Here is a 20838-nt window from a genome sequence, read left to right on the forward strand (position 1 = left end):
TCCCTCAAAAGTCAATAAAACCCTGCTTTTAGGTCATGTCTATTAAAACTTCAGCCCTACTGGTGCACAGCATCACCAACAGTAATGATTACTATTATGAATAATGATGACTGTCATGAATCATGAGCAATAATGATGACTCCACAGCTTCCTTCCAATGCTTCAAACTGTCTGGTTTCAAGTATTATTACTTCTTTCAAATACATGCTGTATGCTCTTGAGGGTAAGTATCTTCATTTTTCTGTTCTTTTGTACAAAAGCAACACAATTAAGGCTCCTGGATTTTCCAGGAATGCAAATAATGCTCATATAGACACTTGGTAATGTTGTAAATGTTCCTTTGTGGTTCAGCTTCTTCTCTATTATCCATTACATGATACAGCCATGCTTTTTTTAAGCATGGCAACTTATATGTGTTTTTATATTAAAGGGATTAGCATTCTGAGAATGGATAAATAAAATAATTTCAGTACTAAAAATAATGTTACTTAATACTATTTCAGTCACAAAAACATTTCCATAGACTAAGATAGTATCAGAACTGGCAGGATAGAGATACAAAAAAGAAAATTAATGGAAGCAGACAAAACTCCTTGCCAAGACAATAAAGGAAGTCTTTCACGATGGGAGTTTCCTAAATTAAAGCCAGCAATTCAAGAGTGAAGAATTTTAAAGTAGAAGTGATTTTAATCCAAGCACACCAGAGTAGGACAGAAAGTTTTAGAAGGAAGTATAATAACTAGGTGCAAGAATGAAAATATTTTAGTGTAGAGCTAGCACTTTACAGAAAGTCTTCCTAGCTTTCCAGGAGGCTAAAAGCATGTTGCTGATTATGAGAATCACTTGGGACAATCACAGTTGTGCAGAAATTAAAGTTAAAAATCAAAAGTCACGTTAAATGTAAAAAACCCAACTAATTTTGCTTTTTTAAAATTAACTGCATCATCCAGTAGCTTTATGCAATTCCCTGGTATTTACACAAATTCTAAAATAAACACTAATACAATATTGTCATTAAGTAACAGAGATAATGTTAGTACCAAATTATTCCACTGTTTTCCACAGTAGGTGGACCAACATTCCACTGATTCCAGCTGACACTAACTGTAAAATCTGCCTGACAAAGACAAAAAAATGCAATCAACTCTTCACCCATCATCACAGATTTTCCACATCACCCTTTCATGGGGTGTCTTCACAGCTGCTGCTACACAACAAAGAGCACAATTCAAATTATGAAGCTTCTGTTACATAATTAACCTTGAATTGGGTCTTTCTTAGAAGACCCAATTTCTTAGAAGGGGGAGTTCATGATAATGATTAGAATATTATAAACTATTCTGAATTTCACTAGTATTGCCTCCAATCTTCAGAGAAACCCTTCATCCATGAAACCGGGAATCCCTCCTACACCCAACGAGCTCTGGAGTTAAGCACTCATTTATTCAGGCATTTCAAGGAGTAAAGACTTTCTTCCACTGAGTATCTGCCACAACTGTTACTGAAACTTGGTAATCCATTTCAGCTAGGAAATTACACACTCAAAGTGCTTTCATTTTACTGTTGTGCTATACAAAACACCAGATATAATTCACTATGGAAGACATTCAAATTATTTCTATTTGAATGGTGCATTAACATGAAATACATCCAGTTGCACATTTTTTTTATTCATTCAATTCTTTCTTAACTCATAATTTTGTATTGTCCTGGAAGATTATAAAAAAAGCCCTTGGACTAAAATCCTTTTCTTCAAAAAAATGCTGCCAGGATAATTCTTAAGATGACCTGAACAAATGTTCTGTATGATATTCAAAGATTTTAAGTTAAATTATTAACACCAAATGTTCTTTTAAAAACTCTGAAAAAAGTCTAATACTTTATGTAATTCTCTTTCATTCTCAAAAAAGTACAAGAACATGGAGTACAAATGAAAACTGGGCAGCCATGCAGATGAACAACCCAATGATGCCATATCCTAAGGATTTCAGCCAGCCCCAGTCTGCAAAGCTGCAGACTCATTTCTCTCATTCCATTTCAAGCTCTACAAAAAAATTCACATCAGTATCCAATGAAATTTTATTTGAAATTTTGTGGCTTAGAAGCATTAAAAAAAAAATCAATTTAAAAAATCAGTTTTTCCCTCTCTCTCTCCCAAGAATTACATAATTTAGTCACATAAAAATTCAAAAGCAGTCTCCAGTGCATCTTGCTAAAAGACAAATGTCAATTTGAATGTAATACATCCAAACTGTAAAAAATTTTGTTGCATTTGGGTTATTTTTTGCCTAAACCACATCAGCACTCTCCAAGCATAGAGCACAACATTAAAAACTAAGAAATTTAAATTAATTTCTAATTTTCTAATTAATGCGTGATTCTGAAAAAATAATACTGCCCTGAATACAGCCATTTAAAGAAATGCTTGTCTATAAATATGGAATCCCATTAATAATATCTACACAGAGAAAACTTTACTCTTAGACTAGTGTATTTTTATTATGACATTTCCTTTATTTAAACACTTCTGGATGCCAAACAACAGAAAATTCGCAAGTGTTACTGCGGACTGTGCGATGCGGCAGAAAGGTATGGGAACACAGATGATCATACCCAGTTTAACCACAACATTTTAGCTGTAAAATTCTGAAAAAGATCCCTGAGGGGTAGAAAATGTTACTATAATCTGCACAATCAGGTTGAGAGGGGAACCCAACATTCAGTGGGTGAGGGATGCAAGAGGGACTGAGCAGAGTGCCAGAGACCAGCTGAGCTGCCAGCGAGGGCAGATGGAGAGGTGGCCCCTGCCTGGGGCAGCACTGGGGACCTTGGGGTGGCAGCTCTGCTGCCGTGTCATTGTCATCGTCACTGTCCAGGACAGGCTGGAACTGGAGCCTGCCAGAAAGGCAGCGTGGGGCTCACCACATCCTGCCAGCCTGGCAGGGAGCCTGGGACAAACAGGGCACCCAAAGCCTGGGGATGGGACAATGCTGGTTGTGCAAGCACCAAACTGCTCCTCCATGAGTTAATGCAAGGAAAACATGATTAAAATAGATACCTTTCCTCTCCTCCTCTCTTCCCCCACGTGGAACAAGACCTCTTTTCCACAGCACCAAGGAATACTACATTTCCACTTTATACACAGAAGAAGTGAGCAAATACCAAATAAGCATGGGTCATTGGTACCATGAAAACATGGAAAAATTCTTTTATCTTCACATATAAATACATTTTATTTATATTGTTTCAATTTTAAACAGAATTCCAACGGTATTACTAATGGTAAACTAAAACCTTTTTCTAACCCAGAAGCAAAAATTTGTTTGTTTTTGTGACATTAAGAGTACACACCAAAGTCCACTGTCACTGATGAGTCACATTTTGCTAACAGCTTGTGTCCAATATTTAAAAATTTTAAAAAGCATTGGGACTATTTTTTCTAGAAAAATTCAATTATTACTCCAGGCCACAAATATGCAACCAGTGCTGACTTCCTGTCTATGACTTTAATCCCATCAGCTCTGACTTAGAGTGTGATCAAATCCTGCCTGATCAAGTTTCACAATAGATCACTCACCAGACTTCAGGGAGAATTCTGAAATTTCACCAGACATCCCAAGAGCTCCTAGCACGCTGTACACAGCGTGATGTTTCTTGTAATTTTAATTGGATCTGTGTAGAAATAACCTAGACTAGGTTTTAAATAAGCAAAGGCATTAAGACAAGATGGGTTACATCATGCCAGCTTGCTCCCTTCTTTAAATTTTCTGCCGTTTTACCAAAAATATTTAAAAATCCCTGAAGGCTAACGCATGACACAACCCTTCCAGAATATTACCAACAACACCTCCAACTCTTAAGTTGTGTTACTGCTCAGTTTCTTGGCTTATTTGCTGGACTCAAACAAAACCACGTCCTTCTCATGATTTATACATCTCAAACACTGGGTGACTGCACTGTGTTCAGTAAAACACAGCGAAGTTATTTAGGAAGAACAGGTAATTGTTTCATTTGTGCTCTGCTTTGTCTTGGATAAACAAAATGAAACCTAACATTTCATGAACACAACAGTACTTCCATAAAGGAACTGTGAAGTAGTGTAACTTCTTTATGCTGCTTCATTGGAAGCCACAGGAATGACACGAACAATGAAATGCTGCAACATGAAATCCCATCACAATTTCCCATCAAAATCCTACAGCAACCATAGGTGGTAAAATATCAGACTGGACTGAACTCTGAAGACTTGTAGAACTCTACCATCTTTTAGATTTACTAGTTTTGTCACTGATAACTTGATTTGGAGCACTGCCTGTGCAATGACATGGATGTGCAATGCACAAGGACAAATGGAACCCTGTGCCACTGTCAGATGCACAATTCCTCTCTATTCCTGGCTACTAGGAACATTGTCCAGTCTCAAAAGGGGTGGGTGAAATGAGATTTAACAGGCTGCTGGCATTAAACATGGTATTCTGAGAACAGAAACACCAACAAAACAACTGCACCCGGCCAAGCACCGCTTCATCCTTGGGAAGCATCAACACAGTCATGTGGCACAGGCCATATAATAAAGCGATTATAATTATAAATGATAATTAGAACTATAAATGACAATTCTTCATGTTGAAGCACAGGCTCAAGCCAGGTACAACATATTCACTCCAGTCTATGACACAATTTTGAAAACCTCTGTAGAAGCTGAAAGACCCCCTAAAAAGTATAAATTTTTACTGAAAAATAATCAGTTTACTCAAAAGTGTAAGTTTTACTCTGAACCTTAAACTGTTAATCTGACTTTTAACTAATCACTGCAAAGTTCATGTAATAATCTTATGTTCCGAACAGCGTGTCAGTTTGTGTTTAGTATGAACAGTTGTATGCCAAAATAAGTACTTTTGCCAAAGAATTGTATCTAATGGGACATACCAAAGGGGACCATCACTGAACCTGAGGATTAGATCTGGGAAAAACAAAATTCTTTTTCTATTATGCATTAACAGCTGGCTTTTGCAAGTTAATAGTCAGGTTATTTTAATTTTTAATTCAGGTCAAGCACATTAAAAAACTCATCATGCTTCTTCCATCAAGGGACTCACAGTTTCCTGAGAGTATTTTTAGAGTTAAATAGTCCAGGCTATTAAAAAAAGATTTCAGAGAACTTTCTGTGAGAGAAATGGTGTGAGATCTTGGTAACTCTACCAAAAACTACAAGTGTGTAGATGAAATTACTTAAATATATTTTACATTTTTGCTCTGCTTGATGGTGAAATCCAAACTTGTTTAAGCTTTTTTCAAAACTCCTGATACTACATTAAAAATTATCTTTCTATTGTCTTTCTTCTTTTTTTTTTTTTTTTTTTTTTTTTTTTTTTTTTTTTTTTTTGGCCTACTTGATCAAACTTTACCAAGGTAGGAATCTAACCAAACTGCACCAATACCCCAAAATACTCCCTGTACCTCTCAAGGAAAAGAGCTATGTGGACTCTCTTGGCTATTCTTATAAGCAAAACTAAAAACCAGAAAATAAAAGAAAGAAGAAGTTTCTTAAAAATGTAGAATTCATGCAGAAAATAAGTAAGAGTAAAATAGGGAAGAGGGAAATTTCTATAGCTCATTATCTCTTCCCTCAAATTAAGTATTTGTGGCAGCAGCAAATGTGAAACAATTCTGCTACTGAAGGACTCAAAACAGAGGGAACAGAGAAAGATAAACTTGGATCTAAAGATGGGAGAAAATCAATTTGCTGGGATTGAAAAATTTAACATCTCACCATGCTACTTTACATAAGAGAATGAAAATACTCTGTACACTCTTCCCTAAAAGCAGTTGTGGGGTAGTATGTTCAGCTATAAACTAAAACACATTTTTAAAAATTTTTTTTACAGTTCAAATAATTAGAAGAGGAAAAACCCTGCTACTTCACGCTCCATACACATTGTTAAATACTAGTTTAAACACGAAATGTCAGGAATCTTCTACACATTTAAGTTTGACAAAATGGCTCTTGCCTTCAACAGATGATTCTGGATTCTATGATTGCTAAAGTTTGAGATTTTTTTATTCTAAAAACAACACGACAGAATCTTTTTCTAGTTTAAAAAACCCAGAAATTGATTACAATATATAATTTAAACTAAAAACTACTGACTGAAGGTGGAAGGTTGCATTTTTCAACTGCTATATTATTAATGTGTAGATAAGCTGTCAAAGCAATTACTGTTTTGCAATATCACAGTGTACCAATTACCAATGACCAAGCACTTATTTCCCAAACTGGGTTATATAACAACATTCACATTAAACAAAGTTTATTTAATACTGTAAGCCAGTCCACATTCTGAACTTATCTCCTCAGGTATGTGTATCCTAAAAAGCAGGACTGGAGCTACCCAGAATTGGTGAAAACACTACTGTACTGGGACATTGAAAAAAGTACAGTCAAACTACAAGACTTCTCCTTCTGAAATAATTACTTACAAAATGTGCATTGTTTACATTTTTGCAATTACTTTCACACTGTATTTTGCCACGATCAATCATTATGTACTTTCCCCCAAAGAGAAACCAAAACAAGAAATTGAAAACAAATACACATTTAAAACATCCCAGTCACGATATCCTCCAAAATTAACAACTACACAGACTGAAAACTTCACTTGTACTTTTGGCCAAGTACTTTATTGGCCAACTGTACTACAGTGACCATTGTATTATATTGGCCGGTGCATGTTTAACATGCCAAATTAAACACAGCGGTACTGCAATAAACAGTTTCTACAGAGTAACATCAGAAATTATCCTTTTCTATAATTTTAGTGACTAAATATAATGCAATGATAATTCTCTAACCCATCCTATAGCCTGCATTTAGTTCTGGGTGTATGTCTCATAATCTTAACGACCCAACATTAATAAGTGTCCTTCTGGAGTAATGTCCATACCAGTCTATTTGATGATTTCCATTGACATTAATAAATTTTAGAATTAATATTCCCGCCTGTCAGGTATCTCCTGTCATCTCTTTTTCCATTTTAACAATGTATGTGATGTAAAAAAAATACAAAATAGCAGTGGTTGCAATAGAAACTCACCCTATAGAAGGCAGTTGTTAGGGGCAGCAATGCTGCAGCAATGCTGTATTCTTCTGAAGATGAACAATCCTGCAAGAAAAACAAAGAAGAAAGTAAGCAAAACCATTTTATGCACTGTAATTTCATTTCTGCCTTATGGAGTCCCTCTGGCATCCTTCTGACACACAAGGTAATCTTTAATAATTCAATATCATGTAAAAACAACACATATTTATGAGTATGTGAGTATAAATATATACACTATATACAGATCTATCTCTATATCTATCTATCTATCTTCTCATGATTTCGACTACAGAAGTAATGCTGTGATTCTTCCCACTTTAGACATTTATTAGCCAATTTCTCATTCATATGTCTGACATACAAATTCACTGACCTAGTTTATAAACAATAAGGAAAGTTTTCCTCATTTAGGAAACAATAAAAAGGTAGCTTGCTTCCATTTGGGTCAAGAGCAAACCTGACTAAAATGGAAGTGATGTGATGACCAAAGAATGCCCTTTCAAAACGTCTACGTGAAGGAAGTGACATTTATGCAATATGAAATAATCACCTCCACAGTCTCTACAAAAGTTTGGCACAAGGTTAACTTTAAAAGAAGATGAAAACCTATTCTCTTCAAGTCTCTGAATGCCTCATTTAACAGTCAAGTGTGTCATTCATGTCTCTCTAGGCAGAGAAGGGTATGCCAAAGTAAATCAACTAGTAATTGTGCTGATGAAAGTCGTGATTTTATTACGGAAGTCTTTTAAAAGAAAGCAGAATTGGAATGTAACTTGATATTTAAAAAACAAACTACTTGAATTTTTATTACCATTAAAAAAAAAAAAGAACAAAAAATACCCAACAAGAGTTAAAAATGATACATTTTCAGGAGTTTTTTCAGCAGCTCTTTTTGCCACCACTAAAGAGCACAATAATGCACATAATTGTACTAGAAAAATGCATCACCATTGTGCCCCTGGATGACCAATGGACAACCAACATTTCCAGCTGAACGCTTCATTTAAAAATTTTTAATATCTTTGTTACACTGGGCACCCTGCAACTCAAACCACTCCTATTAACTGTAACAACTGACCAAATGCCAAAATTAAAATATCTCAAGTGTTCCTCTGCCAGACTTTACATTTATGCCTTCAACATATCAGAGTTATCTAAAACAGAGCAAGTAGAAAAACTTGGCACCAGCCAATTGTGATAGCAGAAATATGAAATCTGCATTACAAAACCAACAATGTTATGGATTATTAGGATGTTATTTGTATCCATCTCATTTTTTGTTCTTAAATGGCTGCAGAGTGACTGTGGATTGCAGGTTTAAAACAACAGACCAAAAAAACTCATCACAAGACAATTTTGCTTCTCATCATTGTAAATTCTATTTCAACCTTTGTGATTTCACAATCAATTTTAACAAATCCTTCCTCTTCTATTACTTTAATCAAGCTCACCTAAATGGAATAGCAATGTCCATTATAGTTAAATACAGCAGCATTTAGAAAATGCTTACACATAAATTCTGAAAAGGGACACAACAAGTTCACAGTTGTGAAGGTTTATTTCTGCACAGAGGGTTCCAGTGTGTCTAACACTGCACAAATGCAAGAATGCTAACTGTGCATGGACAACACGAGTTTGGCAAGTGCTCACACTTCATAACACACTTCCAACCTGGTAGAGGAAAACTAACAAAAATGGACACTGAAAAACTCAATAAATGTTTCAATGATGCCTCTTGGTATTGCAATATGTATACAGCAAACCCAAATTAGTTCGTAAGATCTCAGAGCACAAGGTTAAAGGACACAGCCTCAGCTGCTTTCAATTTTCCATTTCTGCATTATTCCCTATTGTTATCCATATCCTTAATCCCCATTTGGAAGTTAGCATACATATTTTTAGTTCAATATATGATAAATATTCTTAGTACTTTTTCACTTAACAAGAACACTTCCCACTTAAAATTTGACTTTCCAATCTTTAGAAATGTGCAACAGCTTTCAAAGAAATACATATCTTATTTCTGTACATGATTATTTATAACCAGGTATAAAATAATCCATCCTCAATTTCAGGTTACCTACTTAATCCCTTAGCTCAAATTATTTGAAGGAGTTCGGGCTTTTATCCAAAATATACATAAAAATATCTTTATAAAAACTGAGCAATGTATCTTCACCTAGAGAGCATTCAATACTCCAAGAGCTAACATATGTCTCAAAGATATATATCATCACCATATAAACAACACATTAGATTATTTTTCCATTCCTTCCTTCAAGTATGAAATTCTCCACATATTCCATGTCAGCAGTACATGGACTTGTAGTGTGGTAGTATTATCTCTCTATATTTTTTTTTCTTCTTCTGTATATGACAAGGAATACAAAATTATCAGAATTAGGAATAAATTACAACACTGTTGTTTTAAGATGAATGGAACTAATTAATTGTTTACTTGCATTGTAGCTGCAAGACAGAATGCCATAGTTAAAAGAGATGCTGCACTGAAATCTCAGCTTCTGAATTTTACAGCCAAACCAAAGCACTGGAAATGTCATATGTGTGCTGTAGGCAATTAATTTAGACCCCTGAAACAATGCAATCCAGCTGCCTAATATATAATGTCTTTACCAATTGTGAAAAATACTGCTGCTACAGAAGTAGACAAAAATCAAATACCATAAAATAATCAAAGTTTTTCCACCTAATTTGCACAAAATGAAGCTGAAACACATCTGGGGAACAAAAATTATTTTCAGCAAATTAATCACCAAAAAACCAATGTCATTTGACAGTGAAATACAGACTTCCACCATGACATATGCAGAGTACTGCTTTGAATGCATGCCGAATTGAGTGAAAACCTGGCACATTGTTCTGGCCATACTGATCCTATATCCAGACAGTTGCTGAACTCTGTAGCAGATTGGATAGGTTACAGGAATTCATGTACACTTAAAATAGCTTTGCTACACTGAATTGACAAGTGAATAATAAAAAGAGAATGCTTTTCCTTACATCACTTACTTTGACATATGAATTACTTTTATACTCCAGTCAGTTTAAATATGCAGCAAAACTTTGGTGGTTCCATATTGCCATTAGATTGCAGAGCTGAGAGCCTGGAAGTTACAGATTTTGGCTGCCTGGCTGGACACGTGCGGCTGATATGGGGGAGCACTGATGGCTTTTGGAATCTGGTAGGTGGCTTAGGCTTCTGGTGCTGGAGGAGAGAGTCAACTCTGCTCCTCACTCTTGACTTCAGAATGGGTACTGCCTGGAGCGCTTGCTTGGAAAACAAGGTATTGTACATCATCAGGAACTGTACACCATCATGAACTGTACACCACCACGAATTGTACATCATCAGGAACTGTACATCATCACGAACTGTACATCATCAGGAATTGCACATCATTGTGAACTGTACATCATTGTGAACTGTACATCATCAGGAATTGTACACCATCATGAACTGTGCACCATCATGAAGCAGAGATGCCCTCTGCCGTGTGATGAACAGCTGGGAAAAGTCACCCCAGGAAAAGACCTTCCCTGATCTGCTCCTGGACATGCAGGCTCAAGAAGGCTGTTAAGTCCCCTCTGATATCCCACAAGAGCAAGCCCAAGCCAGTGAAGCACCATGACAGTGCAGGAAAATGACCTCTTCCTGCATTAAACAACTTACACTTAGGGATTTCTGCTTTCTCTTAGTCACATGATAAAAATTTAGACTATATGTAAGGAACATCGAGATAACATTTAAGATGGAATTTTCTTAAATTCATCTTGATAGTCTCTCTCATTAACTGCTACCTGATACAGTGTCTTCCTGCATTAAAACCCATTCTGCTTTAGGCACTAAGCTTTTCAAACAGACACCACATTTTTAATAATCTACAGAAATCTGAGTATGCCAAAAACTTGGGATCCAATTTTGCCTTACAATCAGGAACACCACAAATACATGGAATTCCCCACAGGCCTGGCTATCACGTGAAATCACTGTAGCATGCAGTGAATGCATCCAAACTAAAAAGCTGAATATGGCAGCACTTGATCCACACCTTTTTGGCAGCACAGGAGGATGCGTGCATGCTCTGTTAAAAATGCTGCTCAACACTGCACTGTCCCTCTTGAGAATAACTGAAGTCAATTTTCAGGCATACGGAGAGCATTCATCACCCTGCAGGACTAAGCTCAAAATGAATCCAGAAAAAAAAAAAAGCCAGAAACTTTAGGATCAGATGTGTTTTTAAAGCACTAACCCAAGAACTGTTAAATCAGCATACGTAACTATGTGCAGAACATCAGCTACAAATTACAGGTGAAACATTAGTTATAAATTCAACAGATTACTTCACTGGTGTGAGGTTTTAATCCCAATTCTTACAGTGGGCAGGGTTTTACTAAATCACAGAATTTTTATTATTGATGCAGTTTATATTTTGGAAACATGAACTATCAATCCTAATGCACAAGCTACTACTTTTGTCTAAAGCAGGAAGAGAATTCAACAGCCCAGCTTAGAAAAATGTTTTGCATGCTAAAAGGAATAGAGATTCAGGTAGAACTGCAGTGTTAAGTCATAACTATACCTTAATATTAATGAGGTTATTTTTCATTTTTTTTAGATGAACTGCATAGATTTTACTCATTCATACACAAATACAATATTAATGCAATTGAACTATTACAATTGAGTTTTCATCAAAGAAAGCCTGTCTTATGTAAATTGATGATACCATCAATGTCCTTTATATTCAATCTTTGCAGAATCAAAAATGCAAGTAAATAAACTGACAATTTAACAATATCTGATTATAACCAATATAATTATATGCCATCTTGAAAAACCACAGTCCTACCTGGAACTTCCAAAACAACTTTAAAAAGTATTCAACTTACAAGTTTCAACTTCACAGATAAAGCCATAGCTAAAATTACAGAGTTTGTTGAAATAAATGCCGATATGACAGTAATCACTTACATTACCTTTACTAGCATCACATAATTAACTTCACAAGAAAGTTTAAATCTTATTATTAGAATCATAAGCAAAATTGCTTTTTTTCAGTAAATTCATGTGCATTTACTTTCTTGCTAATATTCATACAAAGCTTCGTCTAGCAAAGTTACCACCAATGCCAGCTGCTGCTTTTTTTTTGTTTTGTTTTTTGTTTTTTGGTTTTTTTTGTTTGTTTGTTTGTTTGTTTGTTGTTGACAAAGGTGAAATAAAACTTTATTGGACCAGCTACATTTTATTAAGTGTAACTCTTCTGGGACCTGAGAAACAGGATGAAAAGTAGACATACTGAGAAAGCCCACAGAGCTGACTACCTACTGCCTTATCTTTTGACAACTATAAGAACAAACTCAAAGCTTGGGAGATACTGCCTTACAAAATTCTCATTATTTTTAAAACTTCTTGTCTTGATAAGAATATAAAGAGCTTTTCAAAAGTATTAATTTGCAAAAACCAACTCTGCCTTCATAAATGACCCTAATATGTTTTATGTGTCGCTCTTTAACACAAGATTTTAATTTTATTTTTTGTTCTGCCTAAACACTGCTGCAGGGATTGACAGTTAATAAAACCAAGACAAGGACACTCTTATTGTCTGTGGTTTCCAGGTTTAAAATTGATCAGATCTCCAGGCTTTTAATGAGCAGCTTCTCATACTGCTGCCTGGGCTGACAGCAATAATTGAACACAAAGTCCAGAGCACAGGCTTGACCCGTGCTCTGAATTTTGCCACATGGAACAGTCTCTTCACCCTCTATGGCCAGCACAGAGTGATGCTAGTGCAGAAGACAAAGGAACAGCACTCAGCCCAGGAGAATCCTCACTGATTTGCTTTGATTTTGTGGTCTTTCTGCCTGACCAAGAGCCTTTGCAATGACCATTTAGTTAAGCAACCTATCCTGTCAGCAACAGGATGCAAGATACTGTAGAGCTGCCATTCTAGGCAAGAGATCCAGTTTTATTTTAGAGGTATTTTACTTCCTGAGGAACTTCATGTTTGTCTTCACCTGGCCCTGAATCATCAGAAGTTTGCCTGTTCTTGAAGCATAGTGGTATAAGGAACAGGATTCAATCAAGGCAGCTCAGATGCAATTACACAAGCACATAGTGCTCAATGATTTTTAAGTTTCCTTTTGCTTTACTCCACATATTCACAAGCTAGCAAATGCAACAGATTTTCTCTGTGCAGCCCCATCCCACTCCTGATCTCACAGCAAGTGAAAACAAGAAACAACATTTCACTCAAAGAAGAGCTGTCGAGCCCCCCCAGCCCCCACGCTTTCTCAATAAACACATTTCCGTCTAGGCTTGAGGTTAGTAATTTCCTCCTCCTCTTTACAAATTACATCTAGGAGATCAGGAACCTCAGTTTTTATGTGCATAAATTACACATTTGTCACTGTAGTTTTCTGTACCCTAGAAGCCTAAAAACATGTAACTTTTTTTGCAAGATACTGATAAAAACAAGAATGCCATCCCTCGCGTCTCAGCACATCTGAGTTTCTTTAACAGAAATGCCATGCATGTTTCTGAATACTGTCATGAGGCCCATGGCAATAAAGTTCAACATACTCAGGCTGTAATCTTCTCCCAAGGAAATGGTTGGGATGCCAAGATGCCTTTTGACTTTTATTTCACAGCAGGGCTTCATTCACAGTGACTCTGTCCAAACCTTAAACTACACCAGCTGTGATACAAGGTCCTGCACAGCAATTTGTAAAAAGTTTTGACAAACAACACTCAAATGATAGAATATATTGCAATTCATGATAAAAAAGTGATCAATATCCATTAACTGCTCAGCTGGAGGGAGTGATTAATTGATAATATATCTAGGAACTGCAGTGTACTCCTGGAGCCTTGGTAGACCAAAACACTTCTGCAGCCCCTGCAAAACATTAACATAGGATACTCTGTAAACTGTTGTACAGACAGCCTGTTTACTTGAGTTAGGGAACAACAGAGAAATGCTTAAGACATTAAAAGAACTATTAAAATAGATGCCATATTACAGTACAGTCCAGTTACACATTAACAAATCAGTTCACAAGTACACAGGACACATCCTTACTCCCAGCAGCATCTCCTCTCCTAAATTTTAAAGGAGACTTTCAAATATATATACTTTCATAAACTTTCAAATATGCACAAAAACATTCACCTTGCTTAACTTTTACTGTTCTTTTCTAAGTTTCATGTGATTTTACAATTTCACATACTTTTAATAAAAATGCATCACATCATCAGAGCACATTCTATACAATTTTTACAACTTAACAGGAATGAACTCCTAAAAAAAATTAATCAGATTTATAAGGGTATGTAAAGTGATTCACTGAAAAACCAGTTTTTCACTTTAGAAGAAAAACATTTGGATAGAAATGGAATTTTACATCCATCTTCTGTCACGTAATGAGCCGACGCTCAGTTCAGAGCAGATACCAAAAGATTTTGGGTCTAGTTCACCACGGAGAAATTGAACAGTGTCTGATGAAATGTAACTTGGAAGTAGGGCTCACTGAAAATTTTCCACTGAATAGCACGTGATAGCAAAATAATTTTTTATTTATGCTAAGAACCCTCAATGACATCATCTTAGGAAAGAGAACTTCCAATCCTCAAGGCTCTCCCCTTGGGAGACTCAGTCTCTTGCCGACTGATTTTCTGGGGAACCAGAAATAAAACCTTTGACACGAATTCAAAGAAGGCAAGGAACAGGTTTGGGGGAGCTACAGGCTGGACAGTAGGGAGCAAGTCCTCATAGAGAGCATTTCCAGACACAGGAAGAACACAAAAGTGATTTAGAACACAAAAAACCAACTGACCAAGGAAAACAGGATCACTGTCATCAATGAAATACCAAGCTCTGTATCTGAGGAAAGAGCAGCCTGTCTTTTGCAGGCTCCTTTGGTACCCTTGGGGCACAAGCTGGGAGAGAAAGTCTGGAGGAAAGAGTGGGAAACTGACTGCACTGTCAGGCTCAAGCTTTAGCAGGCAGGTGGTTCTGAATCCTGTTTTCAGGGCCTGATACTGCGGTGAATGTTTTCATTAACAACACGGAAAATGGCATGAAATGCATCCTCATCACATCTCTGACTGACATCAAATTTGGGAGAGGTAAATACGCTGGAGGGCAGGACTGCTGCTGACTGGCATCACAGCCTGGCAGACACAGACTGTAAGAGCCTCCTGAGCCTCCCAAAGAGAAAGTTCTGTACAAGGGACAGGGTTAACTCCATGTGGAAACATGAACTACACACAGACAGCACCAGGAGCCATATGCTGTGCTAGACATGTCAAACCAAGTCAAAAATCCTATAGAGTTACAGCAGAGGAAAAATAACAAAACAATTAGAAAGTTTATGGATATGAACCAAGAGAATATCAGGATAGAACACAACTGAAAGAATCCCAAAAAACCTAAATAAATACATAAAGAGAAAAGAGCGTGCTCAACCAGCACAGACAGAAATTACTGGCAAGAAAGCTGATGCCAATTTTATGTATCTCTACCTATGTCCAATGCATCCACAGGGTTCTGGCAGGTGAACCCAAGCCCAAGTTTGCCTGGCTGTAGCACTGCCCCTGGCAGAGGCATTTTCCACCAACTGCCCAAAATAGGGTCTCTTCAATACCTACTTGACATCTTATTACAGGACCGCTTTGGGCTTTTTAAGCCAACCTTGATATTACTGAAAAGCTTTCCTACACTTTTGGCAGGGGCACCAGATGGTCTGTGCACAGCTGCACCAAAGGACAACACGACCGACACTGACCAGCTGCTCCTGGAAGAAGTTTTCTTGGATCAGTTTTATTGGTGCAGCCCCATTTCTGGATCCATGAAACAAGTGTCAGCTGCTGGAAGAGGATATTTCTGGGATGACCTGCAATGGCTGCAGAATTTCAAGGATGACAAGCGGTGTTTTGTGGGTTTTTCTGAGGAAATTGTGATTAAAAGGTTCTGAATCTCGAATTCAGCCAGCGAGGGCTTTTCCACGCTCAGGCACAGATGACGCACTGTGTTAGCTGTGCTGGTGAACTTGACAGAACCGAAAATCCCTCGCTGCCAACTCCACTGCCAGACCTCTCTGCTCCTTAATAGGCTGGAATGTAAATCTTCAGTTATGTTTCAAAGAGTAGTGCAGTTTTAACAGCATTAATGGAAGCTGTTGTAGAAGTTGCTTAATCCAAAAACCAACCTTGAAACAACAACCAGAATTAGGCACACTGCACATCATGAAAAAAATCATGTTACTAGAGCAGTCAGAAATATCCCATTTAGCTGGAGAAAAAAAATAAAGTGATAAAGTAATTTCAAGGATAAGCAGTTCATAGAAAAGAATACTTGAAGCAAATTTGAGAAACTGAAAGACATATGTCATGCATGATTCAGTAGCATGTAGAGCAGTGCCCACCTTGATTAACACATCAAATCTGTGTGATCAAGGAAGAATGTTGCTACAAAGCCTGAAAAGCCCAAGAGATTCTGAGATTTCAAGCCTGCTTGATTTAGTAAAGTGCTTCCTCCAAGACAGCATCCATCAACGGAATATTCTAATACAAATATTTAAACTATGAAAAAGGAAAACACAGAAAATGCAGTATTTTCATTTCACTTAATATTAAGTATTTTAAACTTTCTGATTGTACTATTCAGTGCACTGACAGCAGCCACCTCTTTCATATAGATACACATTTTGTTTGAAATCTTACACTTTTTAGTGGTTCAATGCACAGGAACTGTGGAACCGGAAATGCGGGAACTGTTTATTATGAAACATTTATTAAAAATTAATTTCTTGATAATTAATGAAATGTTTGCTTTTCTAAGAATCCAAGTGAAAATAAGCATGAAGCATTTTTAGTAAGAGATAAAGACAATGGAGAAACAGTAAACCAATTTTAAATTTGTAGAACTCCCCTCAAAATCCTTCTGTCTTAAAGCTTGCTGAATCGATACTTTTCTCTAGGATTTTTAAATGGCTTCAGGAAATAAGAAGGTTAGAATTCCAGGATGTAATTTCTCCAACTTTGGTTACAAAAGTGAAAAAGTAAACTCCCAAAACATGCTAGCTGGTCATCTAGCTGAAGAGGCATGTTTGGATGTCCTTAAAAAAATTCCTGTTCTCTGTAAGAACTGTTTGGCAGGGTAAACACAACCAGAGGAAAGAAGACATCCTTGAGCTTGCTGTGTGGACCAAAGAAGCAGAAGTGTACTAGCACTGCCTTCCAGCAAAATTCTTTCTTTGGTACAAATTCTAGGAAATCTTGGTATGATCCCTTTCTGTTCCACAGCCTTCTAAACCACAGCTAGTAGCAACATCCAGCTAACTAGACACAGAGAAAGCCTTCTTTGCCAGATTTTGGATTGCCAGCTAATCCATTTTAAAACCCTGACAAATCTTCTCCTAGGCTATCTGATCTTGCTTCCAGAAGGTTTTGTTCCAAACACCCGTTTTCTTCTTATTTCACTGGCATTTCAAGAAAAAAGTGCAGAAAGGGTAGTTCTGCCATGTAATCACAGAACACGGCAAGAAGTTTAATAAAACTTCTGTACCTTGGGGTACAATGAAATATTGGTGAAGTTCTAAGTCCCAAGCCCAACTATAGTCATACTGCTTCTTTCCTCACAATTCATATTTGGAGCTTTCAGAAGGATGTGCCAGATTGCAATGGCCGGATAAAAAAGAACGGGTAGTGAAAACAAAAACTGAGAAGTTCAAGCATTAGCAATGGCTTTGGCATCCTGAAACCAGCATGACTCCAATTCCAGAGAACACACAAGCAAATCACCAAATGAGTGCAGAACACAATTCTGAAAATCAACAGATAATTTTTGGACAGCATGGCATTATTTAGTGCACATGCTCAATGAAACACACTGTATCAGCAAGAACTATCAGCCATGTACAATAAATGTGTGATGTGATGACTCACAGATTTCTTATCTGTGTCTCTTCCTAACAAGTAATATGAGTAGATGGCCTGATGCATTTGACCATCTTCTCATTCCTTTTATCTTAGGTGCAGTTCTAAGTAGCAAAGAAATCCCCAAGCTTCCAGAAAGCTTCACTATCACAGCTGACATGAATCCCACAGTATCCCCTTCCTTTTCTTTCAGTACCACACTCGTGTTGATGGCAACTTTTTGTCCAAGTTCCTTATGCTGCTAAAGTTTTAGATCTTGTTCTTTCCTGTTTTTCAAGGACACTTAGGAGCGTAGCTTTTAGTTCAATCCTGTGAGACATCTTGCCAGGTGCTGCTAGTCGACAACTTATTAAAAATTTCAAATACTCTTACTTACCACCCTTCTCCTTCTTCAGATCTTCTCTTATGCACAGAAACTAAAATAATGCATTTTCTAAATGAATACACAGCGTGAGAGCTGGGTGCATCAGCATGATGCTGCTGGGTCATGTGCTGGAGCCCATTTGTGCAACGAGACGTGACTGTGATGATGCAGCCAAAATTCACCACCGCTTTAACAACAACAGAGGTGCTACATACCTGATTTTGATGAAAATCTCTACAAAATACCTTATTAAACGGGTTGGAATAATTAATTATGATCTGCTAGACTGATTTTAAATTCATCAGTTCTGACGCCTACTGTTTTCATGTGCAGGTTGTACCTTGAATTTGGAAATGAGAATATTACAAACAGTGTATTATAATGCAGGCAAGGAAAAACATGAAGTTTCTACAGAAGAAGTGCTGAAAATCATGGCACTCCCATAATCTGAGTTGATTTTAAGTACATTATTATTATTACTACAGTTAGAGTAATAAGATATTTCATTCCATATACCTGAGAGACATAGAGAATATTAGGTGCCAATTGTATGGAATTTACTTACATATAACAAAGGATTTTTATTCTCTAAAGTGATGTTTAACCAATTAACATTCCAAGTAAAGATTTTACAAGGTGTTCAACTGACTAAAGGACTCAATTTAATCAAAAGAAGCTGGTTTTGTCCTCAAAAGTCAAATAATCTGTATAGAACATAAAATAAATTTGTTTATTTACAAACATTGTAGGACTTTAGACTGCTAAACATGCACTTCCAATTCCAATTCTTAGCTCCCAAGTGGAGTTTTGGACTTCAGAGTTCAAGAATTAGGGGAGAGGTAGGGAAAGGGGGTTATGGGATTTGTTTGTTTATCTATAGACATTAGGTAAAGTAATTTTTAAATACTTTGCTGGATCACTAGATACCAAAGCCTGCCCCCGTGACTGAGTACAGGGAGGGAATTACTAAAAATAAGCCTCATTAAAGCATGTTTACATGGCATTTTCCATGAATCCTAAAAGCCAATTAATTTAAGTCATAATTCTGGGCTGTAATATTGAAAAAGAATGTCAACAGCTGCAAGAATTTTTTACAACATATGCAGATTGTCAAATGTTCTTCTGTTTACACCTTTATTTTGTGTTCTTGTTCTAGAATAGCACATACTTTTAATGTAAAAGCAGAGGAGGCAGATCTTATACTGTAAAGAAATTGATCCTTATGCTTTTTTCCTCAGAAATCATTCTAATGTCACACAGTTCACTACTGTTTGTTTGTCATATTAATGCATTTGTCAAAGTTTACACAAAATACTGACAAACCCCAGAACTGGCCTGTGTTTTATGGTACTTATCTCAGCACCACACTTCAGTTTTTGAATGCAAGCTGCTGAGATCTCTTTGGTTTAAACCAAAGGTTATGCAAACATGACAGCAGCCAAATGATTAGAAGGCTTTGGGTATTCCATTTTCTGTCTGCTTCAGAAATGACCACGTGTGAAAAATAATGAGGCTCTTACAGCCACCCATTAGGAATTTTTATGCAAATTCCTGTAAAATCAAGCACTTAGAAGCTTCATAAAATTCCCTACAGAAACAACAAAGCAGTTGTCCATCTGGCATGTTTCTCCTGGTGGCCAAGGCAGCACACCTTGCAGAAACGTCTCACTGCAGCTTCTCTGCCTGGGCTTACCAGGTTCTTGAAGCGTGAAGTGCAGGGGAAGGAGGAGCAGACACCACAATACACAGGAATTCCTTTTCCTAAAAATAGACTGTGCACATGTGGTACAGTCACTGCATGGGTACAGCAAATCAATACCATGCAATATTCTGCCACTTACTGCACACACTGAATGGCACTCAGAGCAGATGAAGAGCATGTACACATAATTAACAGTGTTTTATACACATATCTACAGGGAATGGATGGACCTGTACTGCCATACACTTTATAAACCTACCTAACATCTTAGCTAAAACAAAAATTTCATGTGCTACTTCCTTATTTATATAAATATAAAACCTGTAAAAACAGAAGTCACTGATTTCACATAGCTTGTTATATTAGCAAAGTGCCTATTCTTTCCAACGTGAAAGACTTTTGGTTTTGGGTATGTTCTTTACCACCTTCCACCAGCTAACCTCTTTCCCAGCCAGGCTGGAGAACAACTCCACAGCAGCACAACACAATTCCTAAGCCAGACTTGTTTTATTTACAGCAGTGAGCAGCAGTACAAACACATGTCTGCTTTTCATCACGACGACCAAAAATATTCAGAACATGGAGTTATTAGGAACACTTGGCAACCACAAGGCCACAATTAACAGTAATGATCACTTCAGAGCAGTCAGAGCTTACCATGCCAACACTCCAAGGAGCTGCATGGCTTCAGTGAGGTACCCGGGTGTGAGCAAAC

The 20838-nt window shown here is 36.9% G+C and overlaps 1 protein-coding gene across 7 annotated transcripts in view; it reads right to left on the reverse strand.

Moving 5' to 3' along the window:
• Positions 1 to 20838, reverse strand: part of SBF2 (SET binding factor 2) — a 232280-nt gene that overhangs the window by 58050 nt on the left and 153392 nt on the right. For all 7 annotated transcript variants that reach the window (XM_041415221.1, XM_041415217.1, XM_041415218.1 and 4 more), the window contains exon 17: positions 7095 to 7163. In XM_041415221.1, the coding sequence (XP_041271155.1) occupies positions 7095 to 7163 (69 nt within the window). The remainder of the gene's footprint in view (positions 1 to 7094; positions 7164 to 20838) is intronic.

This window comes from Onychostruthus taczanowskii, unplaced genomic scaffold, assembly GCF_017590055.1.
Source record: "Onychostruthus taczanowskii isolate IOZ18803 unplaced genomic scaffold, ASM1759005v1 scaffold49, whole genome shotgun sequence".
Taxonomy (NCBI): Eukaryota; Metazoa; Chordata; class Aves; order Passeriformes; family Passeridae; genus Onychostruthus; species Onychostruthus taczanowskii.